Source organism: Cygnus atratus, chromosome 4 (genome assembly GCF_013377495.2).
Source record: "Cygnus atratus isolate AKBS03 ecotype Queensland, Australia chromosome 4, CAtr_DNAZoo_HiC_assembly, whole genome shotgun sequence".
In the NCBI taxonomy this organism is placed as follows: domain Eukaryota; kingdom Metazoa; phylum Chordata; class Aves; order Anseriformes; family Anatidae; genus Cygnus; species Cygnus atratus.
This window is the reverse complement of record NC_066365.1, coordinates 32,183,883-32,203,322: the sequence shown is the minus strand read 5'-3', so window position 1 is coordinate 32,203,322 and position 19,440 is coordinate 32,183,883. Positions and strand designations below refer to the sequence as shown.

Here is a 19,440-nt window from a genome sequence, read left to right as displayed (position 1 = left end):
ATTATCCCTTTGGACTTGTCAGTGGGAAGTTCCACGTCTTGCTCCATCAGTACCAGTTCTGTACCATATCAAAACAGCAGTGTTTGCTTGCTTGCCTTCCATTTGTGTAATTAAACGAGAGACACAGTCTTGAGGGGAAGGTGTAACAAAATGGAATGCGATGCTGTTTTAGTCTCTTTGCTCAACACGCGTTAGAGTGGGACAAGCAAGTAGGCAGGGTCTGCACAGGGGAACTTGCCAGCTGGAAAGGTAGTAGATGAGTGTGCGCTTTAAATCTCACAGCTGTGGGAATATGGAGCATCTCCATCAACATCTTGAACCCTCTTTGGGAAGGTGGCATCTGTAGGCTTGCTCTCAGGCAGCTGAGCGAAGCACACTCATTCACAGAAATTCTACCTGGTAAACTGGGAGAATGATGCACTGTTAGCCTCTACTTACTTCAGGTACAAGCAAGGGCAAGAACTCAGGTCTCCTTCCTTCACTGAAGTGTTACGACCACCCTGGTGTAATAGCCGTGTCTGGTCTGTCCTGTGGCTCTTCTTTTGGTCCTCCAGATCTTTGTAGCGTCCAGTGACTAGGAGTGTAGCTTCAACAGGGACAAAGGGTGGTAATCAAAAACACCTTACCTACAGGTGAAAGCTGGCTTATATCCATTTCTTGTTGCTAAGCTTAGAAAATTACTACAATACCTGGTGATTAAGCCCCAAAGGTGTGAGGCACCAAATCTAGCTTTGCGCTGTCTCCTGAGAATGCCTGTGGTTCAGAGCAGGTGACCCAGGCTCTTCTATAGCTGTGTGCTTAGACAGGCTGTGTTTTTTTGTTAGTGTTTTTTTGTGTTTAACTGGACTATCGCGTGCTATTGATGCTTTGGCCCCTTAAAAATTCATAGCAACATCAGCCACCTGTCTTTCCTTCAGCTGAGCCTCTTGTCTCCCTGCCTGTAGGAAAGAGGAGTTGTTCCATCCTGGATTTAGGAGATAATGAAGGAAGGTACCTTGTTGATGCTTGTCTTCGTACTTAAGGCCAAAAAGCTTAAGTGCATTTCTGCTCCTTTATAAAGTGGTCTCAGAGGTTTTCCGGCCTCAGATGTGCATATCTCCTCATTTTTACGAGGGCAGCTGTTGCGCAGAAAGCTATTTAAATTATGATTGCTTCTAATATGAGTGTCTGGCTCAGCAAGGGTGCTTCAGTCCTTGGTGAGCTTACCTTGATGTTCATTCTTTTGAACAGGTGATTCCACGGTAGATATGTACATCTTGCATTCTGGGAACAGCCATGTGCATATACAGGTAAGTATAGGCTTACAGGAAGCCGTATTTTAGGCTGTTGAATTTGATTAGGGAATTAATTAACCCACTGGCTTACTCTGTAATTGCAGATGGGATTTTGCTGGTGGCAAATGTTACACGTCTGTATTTCTACATTGTACCCAGACATCTTAATATATCTTTTAGAGTTGTACTTCCAGCAATGGATTTTTTTTTAAGACGTAGAAGCTGCTATCTTTGAATAAAAATCCATGGGCTTATTTAGAAGTTGTGAGAAAATTGCAGATATTGGCTTGCAAATTTGACAAGAAGATACGCTAATATGAGAGCTACAATAATAATGATGGTAGTGCTACACGGATCATCTTATCTTGTCTTCATGCAGGAAATACGACAGTTGTCTCAAAATGGCAGATCACCTGTGGAATTTGAGCCAGTACTGCTATCTTCTTCATCTACTAACTTTACAAAAGTTGCTTCTATTTCTTGTAAAGGTACAGCATGCATATACTTAATATAATCAAACCCTGTCTAATCATCTATACAATGGTAGCTTTTTTCAGCAGGCAGGTCTTGAAAAATCTCAGAAAAAAAAACTTAGGAATTTTCTGAAGAGGAGGATGAATTCTTTCTGTTAATTACTTCCATCATTTTTGTGTATATATGCTTCTTTTTACGCTGATCTAAGGCTTTAAGCTATATATTTTACAAAAAGAAGAAAACATATACTGAAATTGTTAGCTGATTTTAAAATAAGCATAATTATTGAATATGCTTTTTCAACATCCTTTTATAATTTGTGGTTATTTTTCTGTTTCCAATATATTTTCTAAAAGGCTATTGTGCTTGGGTGGTCATTTTCTATGACATTTCTTGGCAAGATCATTGAAGAGGCTTGCCCAAGACCAGGCATGTTTGTGGAAGAGCAAAGATTGAAGTTTAGGCATTGCTGACTCCAGTTTGTTTCCTGTTCTGTCCACTAGACTGCAGTGCATAGACTTAAATGTTTCTGAAACAGGCTGCTTTCATAATGACATGGGCACTTGTTTTTCCTCAAAAAGGCAAGTAAGGAGAAAGAAAGGAACTATGTTAAGTGGTGTTTTTTTTCTTTTCAGAATGCTTCCTTTTATTGAAAGGAGGCAGCATGTTCTGTTAAATAAGAATGCCATGTTGATGACGTGGTTAAAATTGGTCAGGTTGCTCTCAGCAGCCTTGTTGTGTGTGGTGTGTATTATTAAAATGTTTAGCATTCATAAATTCTCCTTAAATCAAGGTTTCAAACCTCTGAAAATTAAGACACTAGCAATAGATGCTTTCTTCGTTCACCTGTGTGAGAAGTGGAACAGCGAATGTTCCCCTTGGTAACGTTCTTTGGAATCCTCACATGGAAATCATTGCTTTTGTTCTTCCAGCTGATGATGTATTCTTCTGTATGTCTGTTCTTATCCAGCTGCATCCTGTGACAGTGAAAGTCCTTACTCTGATGACAAGAAGAATAACCTATTGGAAGGCACTACAACACTAAAAGCCTGTCTTTCTTGTCCTGTGATGGAAGGGTATGTTAATGGTGGATTTTTGTTAATTAACATTCAATGATACTGTAAGAATATTGCAACCTACTCAAAGAAACAAAGTTAGCTTGCTTTGTCATGGAGCAATTCTAAGGACAGTGAAGAGGCTTCTTCCTGTTCTTGTGTCATTTGCCAAAACAGACCCTTGACATTTCAAGTAATAATACTGTATTTTATACAGTAAGACTTTCAGGAGTCAGTAAAAAACATACACAGTTTACATCATATAAGCGTTGCTTGGAGGATGTGATAAAATTTCCACCATCCTTGCTCCTCCAATTCAGGAGCAGGGTAGTGGTAGAAAAATCACAAACATTTCTTCAGTTTTCTTCTGCCAGTTTCATCCAACCTACCTTATCACAAAGCAATAAGCAGTGTACTGTGACATAGCAGGAGGTTGGAATGATTACCTGCCTACCTCTTCTACATTGTTCTTGTCAAGTTTTACTCTGGTATTATATGTAAGTATTTTAAAGGAAATTAATTTACTTTCTCCTTAAAACCTTAGGAGACTCATTGTACTAGAACACTACAGTTATCTGTGGACTGCTCGTGCATGCTCAAAGGCAATTACAGTTGTATTTATTTTTATTCTGTTTTTACTTACAGGTATTTTGATGTCAATCCTTCTGCAGCAATGTTTCATATAGAACCACACCATAATACTTCAGGATTTTGGTCCATATGGTTTACAAACAACTTTGACTTCAGCATTGAACTGAACGAAGTCTACATAGCTAGAGAAACAAATAACATTTTAAAAGTAAGTTTTATTTCAGCTTCATACAGTGTCTTGTCCTTGATTTAGGGATTTGCTCTGCTGACATAAAAATAGATTATTTCATGGACTTTGTTCTCAGTGCTGATTGAAATCAGTTAAAAATAAAGGTAGCTGTGCACCTGTAACTTAGGCACTGAAAAGCTTGGGCTCTCTGTAGGCTTTATTTACAGTCTGGCTTGTTTTTATATTATTTCATTAGCAACTGTTTCTCATTTCAGTTGCAGCTACAGATGCATCAAATTATAGACCATTGCTCAGTTCTCAGGATTGTTGTGTGTGTTGTTTGTGCTCTATAGGATTGAGTGTTTCTTCATAGGCTATAATGGAAGTCTTCAGTACATAGATGAGTTTTGAAGTTTGGAATACGAAGCCAATAATTTACTTGTACACTGGCTTGATTCAAACCAGGCAATTCAGTTTTATGAATAAGCACATGATGTAAGCATCTAGTTGGCCATTCATATATTTAGATAGGAGATTTATATGTGCGTACTATGGATCAGTTACGGGCACATACATGTGTGTATTAACAGCAAAACCACAAAGAAACAGAAAGTTTATACTCTTCAAGGTACAGCTTGCACTAAAAATGCCGTTCCAGATTTAATTCAGGTGTCATTTGATTCTTTCTAGATTCTGAACTTTGCTGAACCTTTGACTCTACCTCCAGGCTGCTGGAATGTATTTTCTTTGAAACTCAGTATGAAAGACACTGTAACAAATGTACTTTCTAGTATTTGTTTGGCCACCAATGTGGGAGTGATGTTTGAAATACCTCTGCAGATATATTCAACTGTGTCCAAGGTATTGTATTAAGTTGCACTGAATGATTATTATGCACTGCGGACCAAACTGCAGCAGCTTCCTTTTTTGGTCAGAAATTTGTCCCTTAGTCCTGAAAAATGCTCAATACCAGACCATTCTTTAACTTGAAAAGTTAAGCACTCAGAGTTAAACAGTGATGGAATTATGGATCTCTAGGCAACCGTAGTTCTTGTCCTTGACTTGTCCAAATTATGCACTGAAAAACTGGAATTTTTCCTATTGTTTTGTCACATGGAAAATGGTTGGGTTTTTTGTTTTTCCAGCAAGGAGATCTTCATTTTGAAGCTATTGCCCATTGTGATATTCAGTGCTACTTGGGAAAATCTGATTCAGGTAGGCTTGTCTTGGCTTTTTTAGGCATCTAATGACAGTATTATAGAAAAATCTATGTAACGGGACTTGTAATGAGAATATTGAGATTGTTAATACAATTATTTAATTTTGTCTTTTAAAAACACGTGCTTTTCTCAGACCATTACTGATATAAATGGCTTCGTACTGAGTATAATGTGCAGTATTTCAAACCTCTAATTCAGTATCACTTGCTAAACTGTTGTTCTGTCTTGTAACATAGTTTTGGACAAAAACATGTTGACTGATGTCAGACCTTTAGCCAGAGTTTATTTGAACTTGTTCTCTCTATCTGTTTCTCACAGCAATAATGTCATAGATTTCTGCAAAAGACAATTTATCAGGCTTATAAAACAGCAATGAAAGCTGTGCCATGTAAAACAAAGTGGTGTCATTCTTCCTGGAACTGAGGGATTTGTCTAGATTCTATAATGCTAGGAGCTGTTTTAAGTACCTAGCTAGCATTTACAGAAACACAATGTTAGATACTATATGTACGCAATACTGCCTGAAGAATGTATAATTTGATGAAGGCTTATTCAGAATAGTGTTTTTTAAATAATAACAAAAATAAAAAATCTCTGCTGAAGAGTGAATTTCATTAGACAGCTGGGTACCATAGGCTTTAAATATTTGTGTTCTCCTGAATGCATTTTCAAGATGATGCTTTCTTAAAGTATGTTTCTGTATGAAGATACGAAGAAGGCAATAGTAGTCAGTCAAAGATAAAAAGGAGATTTGAGGTGACACGGAAACACAGGGCTTGAAGCATTATTAATACATAGGCACATTTAGGTAAATATCTTAAAAGCAAGAGATATTTTAAAACCTTATAAAAGAGTATTGCTGATATAAGTAAATGCTTACTGCTTGCTTACTTTCCATTCTAATAATATACATAATAATATAATAACATAATCAGATCTTTATATGTAGATATTCTACTTCATAATTTAGGATACTAGTCCTTAAATAGAAAAGTCTGAAAATACTGGCCTGAACAACCTGTAGCTGGATTGTTCAAGTCGTCATTGGTCTCAATTGATTACTTTAAACTCTTAAGGATAACACAGTAAATTGCATTTTGTATTTTCAAAATAAGCTGGCTTTGTTTTCTTTAAAAAGAAATTTGCTTATTTAACTTCATTCTGCTGTGTGAAACTGTTTGAAGCAGCATGAGTCTAACTTTCTAAAAAAGATTTTAATCTTTGGACTGATGTAAAGCCTGGAAATTTAGCTTATGTAGAATTTGAGAAAATAGTCAGGACCTGGAAAAGAGAAGGTGAAATGGAAACACCGTTTCTGCAAAATGGAGATTTGTTTTGCTGCCTGCTGTGCTATAATATTACAATTTTGTACTGCTGTACAGAGAAGAGATCTTGATACTTTATTGATACCAGTGGAAAGTTCTGTGTAAAGACTATTGATAATTTAATGATTTCTCAATAGCATCCTTGAGAAACAGCAACAGTAAAAAGGGCTTACCAGAGCATAGGAAATCTATGCAATTCCCATATTGCTGTTTGCATGTAGAATTACTGCAGTTTTGAGGATGTCTTATTGCTCCGATCTGATTTGCTTAGTATGTGTACCTTCACACATGCTTGCTTAGAAGGAAAAAATTAGTTTGCCTTACTTCTTTTTGTGTTGAGACCCTTTGCAGATACTGATCGCTCACATTAAGAAGTACATTGATGGAAGGAGCAAATGTTGCCTCTTTAAAATATGAAAAATCTGTTATCGTTTTAGTAAATCTGCTTTGGCAGAAGAGTCTCTCTCTGGACCGTTCTGCCTGGGATGTGGATTCTGAGCTTGCAAGTGAACTTTATGAAAGATGGCAAAAAATAAGACGTGGGGAAGCCTGCAGGTCTGTACAGAATCTGTTGAGGTTCTTAATTCAAGCCAGTACAATGTTGTAAGGGGGAATATTTTTATTCTGAAATATTCTTAATTAGAACAAACATTTTTGACCTTGCTGCATGTAAGTTAGTTATCTTGAAGCATCTGGAATTTCAGAGCATCCCAAACACTTCTAACTTCAATTTCAAGGCACTGCCAGCGATAAGTAAACATTTCAGATGCCTGAATTTTAGAATGTAAATAATGTTTTGACTGAGTCCCCACCACAGCTACCCAGTTTGAAAGCAGTCAAAGCATATTTTAACAGATCAGTTATGGAGCTGCACAAATCCTTTGTCAACAGGTCCCATAGCAGTCTTTTTAGGATCAGAAGCTCTAAATAGCTTTCAACGTTTTTAGTCCCTGACCTAATGGATGCTATGTACTGGGGAAGCGGGGAGGGAAGCAGTCACTGTGCCTGAGCAATTGTAAAGACAGTGCATCAGTGATATCACCCAGTTTCCAGAGTAGAGAAGTACGGCTGCAAAAACTAGTCACTGTGGTGCAGGTGGAAAAGTGGGAGATTGAATTACTCTCTATGACTAGATTACATGTTTGTGGGTTTTGTGTTGTGAAGAACGTTTTCAAGGAAGGATTAGTTGCTGTAATTAATAGGTCCTGGCAAATCATCATCTTTTGTTCTTTGATTTAAAAAAAAAAAAAAAGAAAAAAGAAAAAAGAAAAAGAGAAAAATCTTTGTGTTTTTTGCCAATAAAGCAGGAGAAGTATTTTAGGATCAGCTCGCTTTATTCACCAGAAGAAGCCTGAAGAGGAGTCCCTCGCCTTTTTCTTGCCACGGTTAACTGCGGAGCCTGGCCTTACACTCAACTTCAGTGCCACAGCAGTTAAAAGTAGTATGGTAAAGATGGTTTTCTTACACTTCTTCTGAGTTGATAAAATGTTTAGCTTCTTTAAAGAACAGAGTCTGCAGTTAATATTTGGTGATGTTTTCATACTGCTTCTAGATTGGTATTTTGAAACCTTCATACAAGTCTAATACAAGACACCAAATTTGTTTTATCCCTTTGGCTCTTTGATAAATTCTCTAGCTATCAAATTGTAGTATTTTTAGTACAAGGAGAGGAGTAAAGCAGTGTAGGTATTAACTAACAACTATTCATGGTTATTAAAACTTTCCTCACATTGTGGTCTAAGTTACATGCTTGTGGTAAAATAATTGAACAAGGGACTTGGGATAGAATGTGCTGTCATTAATGATGAATTCTGCATACAGGATAGCCTTCCTTCTGCCACGGCCTTACATAACAGAAGCATATAAAATGTTGAAGATGGAAAACTGAGGGATCAGCGGTGCAATGTGTCTTGCAACCATGCTGACAGTTACTTCTTCATTTGTCAGATTTTGGTTGGTACTAACCTAGTCTGTGCCAGACCAGTCATACAGAGATGCTTCTCATATGCGCACGTTGTGAATTACCTTGATATTCCATTTATGCCATTTGATTGTCATTATAGTAATGTATGTAACCTACTTGGACTCAAACTTCCGTATGAAAGGGTGACGCCTTACTACTAACTGACCTTCTTTTGAGGAAGAGCTTCGTTTGTCTGTGCAAATCAAAATACAAATGAAAGGGTTGTTTTGAGGGAGGAGAGGTCTATACTTTTGCACATGCAAAATCACTCTTCGTACACTCTTAGCTGTTTTTGCAAATGATGGCATTGTGATGACGTCCTGCTGTTCCATGCAGTTTTGTATGCACGTGATTATATTGAATTAAGACTGATGAAGCCGGGCTGAATTTCCTTGAAAATGCAGCTCACATTACCAATGCTGACTTATTATCAAGTATGTAGTTTAACTTTTCTTTTCCCCTCCAAACTATTTAGGTGAAGTATTTTGTACTAAGAAACCCGTCATCCTTTCCAGTTGCATTGCAGCTTGTGCCACTCTCTTACTACCCTGATCCCCAAGCTTCAGTGAGTCTGCTCAGCAAATGGTAATTAGTATAACTGTCTCAGAATATTGTTTTCCCTTTAAAAAGTTGTGTTTGCTATGCCTTTTGATTGCTGCTTATTGTTTGTTTTAATTTCTCAAAGCGTAACTTAAGTGGGGGCAACGTTCTGCTCTGTTTTGGAAGATCGTCATGTTCAGAGCAGCTCTCTGTGTGGCACCTGACTGTGTAATGCAACTGATCTATGATAAAAAAACAATCTGAACATATTTTCAGCAAGTTTGTGTATGCCAGCCACAAACTGTCATCTTTTAAGATCTGAGGCGTAGTGCAATCTTGTGCAGGCTATGCAGTTGTGGGGAGCAACTCTCACAAGTGGGGATGTGCTGCTCCCAGCAAAGCAGGTTGGGAAATACCCAGTCTGTAGGTTGCGGTCTGTGAGGAGGAAGGTAACTGAACCTAATTTAAGAACAAGTTTGTTTTTTTTTTTCTTAGCTTTTTCTTAGGTAAAAACCCTGTCTCTAAGAAGAGGAAATAGGAGCTGGGAAGAAAAATTCAGCAGGTCTAGAGCCAGGAACCCCACCATAAACATTTAGGGGCAGCTAAACAAATATTTAAATGTCGTTTTGAACTTTCTGTGTTACAAATGAGAAGATCTAATGAGAAATCTAGATAGAGTTAGATGGAGATTATAAAGGGACATGGAGTTCACCAAAATAAGCCCTGTCTGTCATGCTTAACTTTGAAAAACTGCAATACATGTGCAGTTGGTAGTAATTATTGGCTTGCTTGGAGTCTGTGGGACTGCTCACGTGCTTAAGTGTACCTTGTTTATTTGGGGTACCAGTCCCTGTATAGCTGCTTCCTTAACATTATTTCTTGACGCATGTGTATATATGTGTATATATAGAGACAGGCACATTAGTAACTACATGTGTTTGCATGCAAAATATCATTTCCATGTAGACTCTTTCTAGTGGTTTGAAATTACATTTTCTCCTAATTTTCACACTTCTGTTTCTGCAGATCATCTAGGTTTACCAGCAGTCATGTTCACTAACTGTTTTTTTTTTTCAAGATAATGTTGTAAAAAATTGTGACAAGTGAATTTCTAATTCAGTGGGTGGAGGTCCACTAATCCTCTATGACCTAAATTTTACATATTGGTTTTCTTCTGTCCATTCTTAATGCCTTAAGTATCATAGGTTTAAAATTTGCTTTCAGATAGATAATCAGTTTCTCTAAGGGATTTTGATTCGCAAAGTATGTGGAGGAAAATGTGAATTTGTCCCAAACAAATTGTGAGCAGAAAGAGGGACATGTGAGTAAATTATTGAGACTTGATAATGATTGTTTCTCAACAGCTATGTTTCAGAAGAAGCTGTGGGACATCTCTCTTTATATACAACTTAGAAATATTTCTTGATTGTTATCTTTTGCAATACTGTATACTGAGAGATCTGAAATGCCTAGGCATTTTTCTGTTTTCCAAACGCATGGAATCCACATAAAACTGATTTGTAGTGTGTTTTGTTAAAATGCAGATATGCATTTCCCCAGTATTTCACATCTGCCAAAGTGCAATTGTGAAAATATTCTTAGTCGCATGGTCTGAATTTTTGGGTTGACCTGTGTGGTGCCGGGAGTTGGACTCGATGATCCTTGTGGGTCCCTTCCAACCCGGGATATTCTATGATTCTATGATAATAAATGCCACTATGTAAAAATAAGTCAGTATAGTTCTGACAGACTAGGTTTGCAATGCTTATTTTTTTTTGTTTTGGTTTATTTAGGTTTGGCGTAAATGTCCAAGCTATTAACTTCACCACCACTGAGTTCAGGCTCATGGATGAATGTTCTCACAGGGTAAGATGTTTAACTTTGATAGAGGAAGCAATCTGACACACTAGAAAAATTCTTCTTTAGCTACATTACATCTGAGTTTTTACTAAGTACTATTGAAAACAGTGTAACTGTGTTTTCTTGATTTTCTGTCAAGCTTGTATTTTTGCAGTTAATTTCTTTCCAGAGTTTGTTGTTTTCTAAATTGAAAACAACTGTAGAGTGTGTGTACATGCCTGTGTGCGTGTCGAGAAGGCTACAGTTTTTCTATTTTGGGACTTCGGTTTAGCCCTATGTTGACCACGAGGTGTAAGGCTTTTGTTGGTGACCTCAGAAGCTAACAGATAATATTTTCAGTAGAAGGAAATGTTGGCCAATAGTTCAAAGAAGGAGAAAGATGGATTTCTGCACTTCACCTCAGTTTCACTGCAACTCCCAGATTCAGGTTGGAATGTCACAGCTGTCTGTGGTTTCCATTACCTCATTTTTAATATGAGTGTGATGACACTTAATTGTGCCATATGCCAGCGCTGAGCTGTGATTATACCCTCAGGTGTTCTGTTGTGGATAATAGAGAGAAGATGTGCTACCAGGGATGTTGGCACAGTCTGACAATCAGAGTACTGTCCAGGGTACCAGCAGAGTTCATTCTTACATTTCTAGTTTGCATGAAAGCCTGGAATTGACATTTTCTTTGCTATTTGTACATGCTGCAGCTTCATCCTTAATGCTATGTACATGTTTCTACAAACACTTTTTAAGATCCTATTGAAAGATTGGTACTTTATAAAAACAAAAGAGTATATTTGCTAAACTTACCAAAGCTGGCCTTTGTTTTTTGTCAACAGTGAAGAGTTGTTGTAAAATAGTGGTGGGTCTTTACACCGGTGTGTGTATTGCCTGTATTTCATGTGGAGACTTGAAGAGCTATGGGAGCATCTATGGTTACGTAGGCATTCAGTATATCTGTATATGAGACTGACCTTGGCTTGTTGTTGGCCAAATTGCTAGTTGTTAATATTTACATTTTTGAATGTCATTTTTCTAGTCACTTTATATACATGTGTAGTGAGTAGTCAGTCTCACATTTGTGCATGTGCATCTTTGTAGAGAGTGACCCAGTGAAGTTTGCAAATCCATACGTGTTTTGCTTTTAATGAATGTTAACTGTTGAGGGAAGGTTCTGAAACTTTTTTGTATGTTCTTTTTTTCATAAAATAGACTAAGAATAAAAACATTTTGGACTAGAAAAGATCAGAAAAAACACTAGGACAACAGCTGTGAACTTAAAAACAACCAAGAAAGAGCCCACTTTGTGATGTTTCTGGTTGTTTTGACTGCTATGGGTGTCCAATCATGATTTTCTAAGAGGAGACCCCCCCAGTTCTGCTAGAGAAACTTTTAGGATTGTTTTCTTTCTCTTTCTTTTTTTTTTTATGTTAATGGGGGGAAAATATAAACAGCAGTATTGAAATTTTTAAGAAGTATATATATTTTACATAATTTCCAGACTCTCACAGCTTCTGGTAGTGGTGGTCTTCAGTTAATATGGTAGGGAGTTCAATTTGGCTTGTTTCCAGTGACTTAAAATGATCAACATATTTGCCAACAGTCCCTTTCTCACTTAAATCAAGTTGCAAGTCTTACGCTGATGGTATAATGGTTGCCACATTTCCCCGTGCAATCAGTGTACTGTCAGTTCTAGTTGTGTTGTGAAGTGTTTCAGCATTTCTTGAATATGAAGGACACAGTGTAATTTCTTTTCCATCTGAACAAATAAAATCTGTTTTAAAAAATGAAGTAATACATTCCTTATAATAATACGTGCAGTAATATGAACACTTGCTCAAATAAACAACCTTATCTGATGTTTTATGTTGTCAGATTGAAAGACTTTAGTGTAACAAGTTAGTTAGGAGTTATTGCACCTTGCCAAAAATATCTTATATGGTGCTAAGAAAAGATGCAGTGCTTTCTTTTATTAAGATCTTTAAACACATTTTCTGTGAGTAAATAAGTGCGTTTTTGTTTAACAGAATGCACGTCAAGAGGATCTTATCAACAAGAAATGCAGTTCTGAGCTGCTTCGGTTAAATTTACAACCACTGGAAACCAGAAAAGTTGCTGTAATTTTTACACCAGTTGACTACAAAAGAGTAGCTTCACTTATTTTAATCAGGTAAGCCAGGTTTCAGTTGTGAGAAGCAACCAACAAAATGTGAAAATGAATTTGCCAAATCTTGGAGCAAAGTCAAATAGTCAAAATTTGCAAGTCAGAACACCTCCGGTTTAATAAAAGTTGCTTGAAGGTTATTTGTACTTTATGCCTACCTAGGTCATTAAATCTGGAACTTCAGATTTTTTTTTTTTTCCTTGTGGCATGGATCAGTGGGTTAGAAAATGCATATGAATATATACTGTATGTATGACCGAGGCACTTCTTCAGTCAGCAGATCAACAGCCTTTTCCTGCTGGGTGGCTTTGCTATTTTAAACTTAACTTCATAGTGATAGGATTTAAGAATCCAGTGAGTCAAATTCATAACTGATTATCTCTGGAGAAGAGAGTTTATGGAAGGAACAACTACTTTTACCAGGTAGCGCTATTATCCAGTGGCAATGGTAACAAAACTAGCTCTTTCACTGTGTGAAATGCAGTGGTGAATGGTTCTTGGGTGATCCTGCCTGTATTTAGGGGAAGCCTTTCCAGATGTGGCCAGTGATTCTGTTACTGACACGCTGTTGTGTTGGTTTGGCACCTAGATAGTAAAGCCATGATGTTGCAAACTTCATTTGTGTTTTAATGGCTGATGGTTTGATTTTTATTTTGTGGCAGAAACAACTTGACTGTTCTGGATGTGGTCAACGTAGAAGGCTATGGAGCCAGAGAATTACTTAAAGTAGGGGGAAGACTGCCAGGTACAGGAGGATCTCTTAGATTTAAGGTGCCAGAAGCTACACTAATGGACTGCAGACGACGTGAGTAAGAAGAAACAGGTCTCTGATTTTGTAGCTGGCTGCATTACTCCGTAGTGGTAATGATATCGTGCAATAACGTTAAGTAAACAGGATATTGAAGTAAAGAAACTAAAGAACTTGGTAGTAAGAGGTGTAGGTTCTGATGTCTCAAAATGCTGGCTGATAATAGTTACAAATTCTAGAAATACACTGCTGCAAAATAGTCTGTATTAAATTTTTGGTCTCTTCTGAATATTTAATTGATTTGAAATTAAAAGCAGCTATTTCTTTCTAAACACGAGAGTCTTTTTAAGCACTAAAATAATTGTTCTTTTTTTTTCCTTTTAAGAACTGAAAGACAGCAAGCAAATTTTGTCCATCACAAAGAACTTCAAAGTAGAGAATATTGGGCCTCTCCCTATAACAATTTCATCAATGAAAATCAATGGTTACAGTTGCCAAGGATATGGATTTGAAGTGTTAGACTGTCAGGAATTCTTCCTGGCTCAGAACTCATCACGGGAGATCAGCATTGTGTAAGCATTGACAAATTTGATGACAAGTTAACTTAAGTGGAAATTTGAAATAATTAGTTGCAGTAACAGACACTCCAGTAACACACACGCACACAAAATTTAGTGAGCTTTGAAAATAAGCTTCAATATGCTTTTCAGTAAGGGTAATACTAATAAATCGATTGTATAATAACGTTTCTTTATAATAGCCCATTATTTTTAAAAAGCAATATGCATGCTTTTATCTGTGCCTTATGAAAGAATAAATGAAACCAAAAGACTAGTCACAATAAATAAGGAGTGTTCTGCCACCGGCTTTTCTCATTCTTTGTTTTGCTTTCCTTTGTTCCAAGTAGCCTGATTGCCATCTAGTCATGTTTACCTAACGTTACACATGTCTAAAACAGATTTTTTTAAAAAAAATCCTGTTGAGTTAGCCATGATTTGGACATAAGGAGAGTTAACATTACTGTATTACAGTAACTGTGATTATGAACACAATGAGTATCACCTCTCCTGATTGGAAAGGCAAGTCACACCTTCTAGCAGCACACGTGGCAGTCAAACAGAAAAATGGAATGGGCAAGGGAAATGAATGGAAGAGCCAAATCTGATGTTTTCTTCTGCTTTCCCTGTCTTTTTAGCCTCGTTCTAGACTTATCTTAGAATCTGACCCTTTCCAAAGTAATATTGGCTTTATACTTGAAAACTATGCTTTTTATAAGCATCTTTCAGTTAACACAAGTTGATCTTGTTGCACCTCTTTGAAATAAGGAAAATGAGTTACAATAATGTGTTGTGTATGTGTACACACATCTTACTGCTTGAGGATGACCTCAAAGTCTTAACCCCTTAAACAGGTGCTAATGCACCTGCGTAGTCTTAAGCAGACAGTGATCACTTAATTTCATTGTCTTTTTCCATACTATTAAATCAAAAGTCATGTATGCTTTTTTTTGTATTAATATGAGTTCAGAAAATGAAATTCAGCCTAGCGAATGGGAAAAATAACACCAGCTCTGTCTACTTTCCTGACAGATTCACTCCTGATTTTACATCTTCGTGGGTAATCCGGGAGCTAACCCTGGTGACTGCTGCGGATCTGGAGTTCCACTTCACCCTCAATGTGACTCTTCCTCACCATTTGTTACCGCTGTGTGCAGATGTGGTGCCAGGACCCAGCTGGGAGGAGTCTTTCTGGCGGCTCACTGTCCTCTTTGTAAGGTAATGTGCTCAGAGCTTCTGGGCTAGGTTGAAAGAAACCCGCCGGTGAGAGAGCAGCATGCACTTCTGGCTTGTGGTAGATGTGATGATAGGGCCTAAATCTCTACTGCATCTAAGTCTTTTGGGAGTACTGCCAGCTGTCTGCAGGAGCTTGTGTGATCCAGTAGCCTGTGGTAGAATTGACAAGCATTTCATGCTCCTCCTGCTGATAAACTCCCATTTTAGGCTTGGAAAGAAGACAGGTTAGGTATTCCCACAGGAAGAGCCAGTGGCTACCCCTCTTGCTAGAAGATTTACTTCCCCACCCATAGAGATGCACGTGGATCCTGTTAGTCCCTGAATGTCATCGGTAGAATGGAGTGGACTGATGTCTTATCTTAAAGTATTTCTGGAAAATTAACATTTATGAGATTTCAGACACCTGAGTAAGGACCTGCTTTTCCTTTTGCTTCCTTCTTTAACGTATTAAAAAAAAAAATCAGAACTAGCAAGGAGTGAACACAAATGTCATGGTGATCCATATACATGCCAGTGCATGCATAATTGAGATCATGATGCACACTTGTTCTGCTTGCATTGTTGTTTTGACGCTGAAAACAGAGCACAATTGAACAGTAAGAGTAACCATGTAACATGGCTCTAGATGCAACAGAAGGATACTACAGGGATTTGAAAAATCAGGAGTTTTTCATTTTGTTTTCCAGCTGACAAAATATATCCTATATGAGAAGGTGACTTGATGAATTACAGAGCTTTTCGTTCTGATTGATTTATGTTTGGCGCAATTAATGTGCTAGAGAGAAAGAGAAGGCGTTTTGCAGCTTCAGTTTTACCTCAGAAGAATGATGGCATTTTATGTCAGCATTTTCTCTGAGTAGTAGAAGAGGCAATTGTAAATAAATAACAAAATAGTGATATAACTATCATGTACTCAGTAGATGTGTCATCCTATGATATGTTGTCATTGTGTTGAGTGAGATTTCTTTCTGAGTTTTAAACCAAGTGTTAGTTTTCTTTTCTAGGATTTTTTTTTTCTTTTAGATTTTTCTTTAAGAAGCTCAAGGCTGAGATACTTTTTGCCAGACTACAACTAGCAGGGGCTATGATGTTTAATAAAAAGGGGGAGGGGGACCATTAGAACTGTTACTTACTTTGTGTTTTCCTATCTGCTGTTTTCCTTAAAATTACTAACAAAATATTTGAAAAATGCATCTTGTTACAAGCTTTGTAACTTCCATTGAACGCTCCTGAAAATTGTAGACACCAATGTTGTTTTTCTTTGACAGTTTGTCCCTGCTCGGTGTGATTCTGATAGCCTTCCAGCAAGCCCAATATATTCTAGCCGAGTTCATGAAATCAAGACAGAGGCCAAATCCTAGTTCTTCATCACAGCAGAACAGCAACTCTGTTGACGTAATCAGCTCTGATTCCTACAAGTAAAAACACTTTCCTCTTCTTTTGATTTGCATTTTTTCACCTGTTTAATATGGAGCAGTGCTCTCTGTCTGTTGGTACTTTGACATTGCTGTGGACTTGTTTAGAAGAGGTCTTGTTCAAAGCAACCTCCTTCAGAGAGCTTCAGTGTTGCAGCATGTATTTATCTCTTCAGAAGAGAAATGGAAGAACTCAAGGGTTTATTCATTTTGTATATTGTCAGTAGTACACAGGATAGAAGTTGTGTGATAAAATTAATGGATACACCATACGCAGCAGCCTTAGAAAGCTAAGAATAGCAAATGATGTTAATGGCCCTCAAACCTGACCTCTTGGTTGGTCAGTTAGGCATTTGTTCAAGCAAGTAAGCGTATTTGAAGTCTAAGCATCTACTTAATCTTTCTCAACTCCCACTGAAATCAGAATGTGCTTAGCTGGTATGATACATTGAAGGCCTAACAAAATCTCAGCTTGTGAATATGCCCCCCTTCATTTCACTACAAAAATATCCCATAAAACAACTTATGACAGCCTCATAGATGTTTAAAAAACAAAAAGGCAACTCAGTTTGTCTTTTTTTTTTTCCAGGGGAAGCTGTAAGACATTTATGGATTCCTATAGTTCATCAGATAAAGGCAAAGGGAAGGGCTTCCTGTCTGTAGGCACTTCGTCCAGCCGAAGTCAAAATGCAGCCAAGAGAAGTCCTGCGACCTACAGCCACTCTCAGAAGAAACACAAATGTTCAGTTTACTACAGTAAGCAAAAGCCAAACACAGCAGCTGTCAATGCCATTACAGCTACTGATGAGAAGCAAAATCAGATTGCAGAGAACCAAATCTCAGCACCAAAAGAGGACATTTGCACTGATGTTGTCAGTGAGAACTGGGTAACTCTAAAATATGCAAATGGCATAAATGTTAACAAGAATTTAACTCTTCCAGAAAACTTTCTGGGTAAAGAAGAAACTGCACTGAAAAATACAGTTCTCATTAAAAATACTTCTTCAGAGTGTGATCTGAAGGAAGATCTTCAAACATGTATGTTTCCTAAGGAAACTAACCTTAAAGCTTCAGAAAATCTAGTTGAGCTCAAAGAACAGGAGTTCTGTCCTGTGAAGATGTCTAAGAAGCTACCTGAAAGTCACTTGTCAAGACGTTCACCTCTGCAACAGCCAGAACTGCAAGAAATTTCTAGGAAAAATAATGGTATCTTTTTTATTTTTAATTTCTATCAGGTGAAATTGAGTGAAGTCGTCTTGACTTCGTTGTGGTCAGGAATTTCTTTTGTGTGAGACAAGGTGTGATATTACTTCTGTATCACTGTGATATATCTCTTCTAAGCAAATGGCTTGCAGTAGAAGTTGTTTCATAAATCGTAAGTTGGCCTTGGTTTACAGATTTCAAGACTGTACAGTGGTATTTTAATGGTTAAAATCATTGTCATAGATCTGCTTAAAAGATGCAAATTTCCCCTCTCAAGTATACAGAAGCATCCTAGTTTGTTAATATTCAGGTCCACTGACAATCTGACACCTTATTTTTAGAATCACCAGGCACCACTGATACCAAGTATTCAGAATTCCTATGATAACAACACCTAAAAGAGCAAATGTGTTCTGATATTTTTGTATTTTGCAGAAATCTGCCAATTATCATGCTGTCATTAATTGGAGAACTGTTTTTGTTTTTTTTTATAATAGTGGAACTAACCTGCCTGGGAAATCTTACCTCTTAGCTTCACAGCTAAAAATTTTAAGAAAATCTCAAGAGTGCTTTGGAGGGAAAGTAGGTTAGGAAGATGTTTCTTCTGCAATTTTGGTTTTACTTAAGAGCTCAGCAAAGTAGTTATATGCTGAAGACTGGCATTTGCTGAAGCTATGGTGTCTCTGGTCTATGGCCGTTTATTTAGTGAATGAACTGTATGTAACACAGGGATTTGGGGCCCTGCTGTAGTGTGTCTCTGTTGGCCTGCACTGGTTGCTTACCCTTTGTGTCCTTGCCTGTTAGATATGGCAGGTACCAGTGTGCTGTCTCAGGAGTGGAGACAGGGTAATTTTATTCTTTCTTAGAGTTTTTTGAGATGCTTCATACATTCCTAAACTGCAAAAAATTATTCCTTCTTTGCTTTAAATTAAAAAATCAGATGGAAAAAAAATCAATAATTACATCTTACCTGTATTTATGTACATAGCAAGGTAACTTTGAGTACAGACTGCAGATACCATGTTCATACATAAACCAGTTAGGAGATACTAGAATTGTTTTCATTAGCACAAATTCCACCTTGAGAGATCATTTAAAGAGTACTGACAGATACTTTGTATTCAGTGGTAAAGCACTAAAGGTAATCTGCTGAAGGATCTGTTGGCAGTTGTATTTATATTTTTGCACTGTCGGGGTTTTGATTATTTCCTTTGGTAGGATAAATGAAGCCTAAAAAGGATCCCAGCAGAGGATTGTGGCTCAGCTGGGCAGCTCAGCCAGCTGTTGAGAATGGCCTCCTCATTTTTTCTTCATCTCTTTGCTTTCGTTACGCAAGAATACTTCCTCATAAGCCCCTCAAGAAAAGAAACTTCTAGTGCTGCACCCATCCTAAAGAAAGGATGACTTTTTACCCTTTTTTCAGAAGTTTTCTCCACAAGCTTGCAGGGTTTTTCTGTTTGTTTTTAAGCCCAAAGTTCTCTGGCTTCCAGTTCTACCCTCCAAAGCCTGTGGCTGGGACCGGAGCAGCTCAAATTCGGATGAGATGAGTAGGGATGGGGTAATTTATGTGTGTAAGAGTAGTGTGCCCATGAGCATGAATTGATACAGAGGTACTTTTTGCAGCTGCAGTCAGAATGCTTACACAGCGTTAGCTA

The 19,440-nt window shown here is 37.5% G+C and overlaps 1 protein-coding gene across 10 annotated transcripts in view; it reads left to right on the top strand.

Annotated features, from left to right (window-relative positions):
- TMEM131L (transmembrane 131 like) overlaps positions 1–19,440 on the top strand; it is a 78,932-nt gene that overhangs the window by 46,884 nt on the left and 12,608 nt on the right. For 3 of the 10 annotated variants that reach the window (XM_035549049.2, XM_035549056.2, XM_050710342.1), the window contains 16 exons: positions 1,231–1,289; positions 1,654–1,762; positions 2,719–2,824; positions 3,449–3,602; positions 4,254–4,424; positions 4,709–4,778; positions 6,546–6,663; positions 7,413–7,554; positions 8,547–8,656; positions 10,405–10,477; positions 12,490–12,632; positions 13,289–13,431; positions 13,760–13,946; positions 14,964–15,149; positions 16,436–16,585; positions 17,172–17,788. In XM_035549049.2, the coding sequence (XP_035404942.1) occupies positions 1,231–1,289; positions 1,654–1,762; positions 2,719–2,824; positions 3,449–3,602; positions 4,254–4,424; positions 4,709–4,778; positions 6,546–6,663; positions 7,413–7,554; positions 8,547–8,656; positions 10,405–10,477; positions 12,490–12,632; positions 13,289–13,431; positions 13,760–13,946; positions 14,964–15,149; positions 16,436–16,585; positions 17,172–17,788 (2,538 nt within the window). The remainder of the gene's footprint in view (positions 1–1,230; positions 1,290–1,653; positions 1,763–2,718; positions 2,825–3,448; positions 3,603–4,253; positions 4,425–4,708; positions 4,779–6,545; positions 6,664–7,412; positions 7,555–8,546; positions 8,657–10,404; positions 10,478–12,489; positions 12,633–13,288; positions 13,432–13,759; positions 13,947–14,963; positions 15,150–16,435; positions 16,586–17,171; positions 17,789–19,440) is intronic. The other 7 variants (XM_035549065.2, XM_035549076.2, XM_050710343.1 and 4 more) reach the window with 4 other exon arrangements.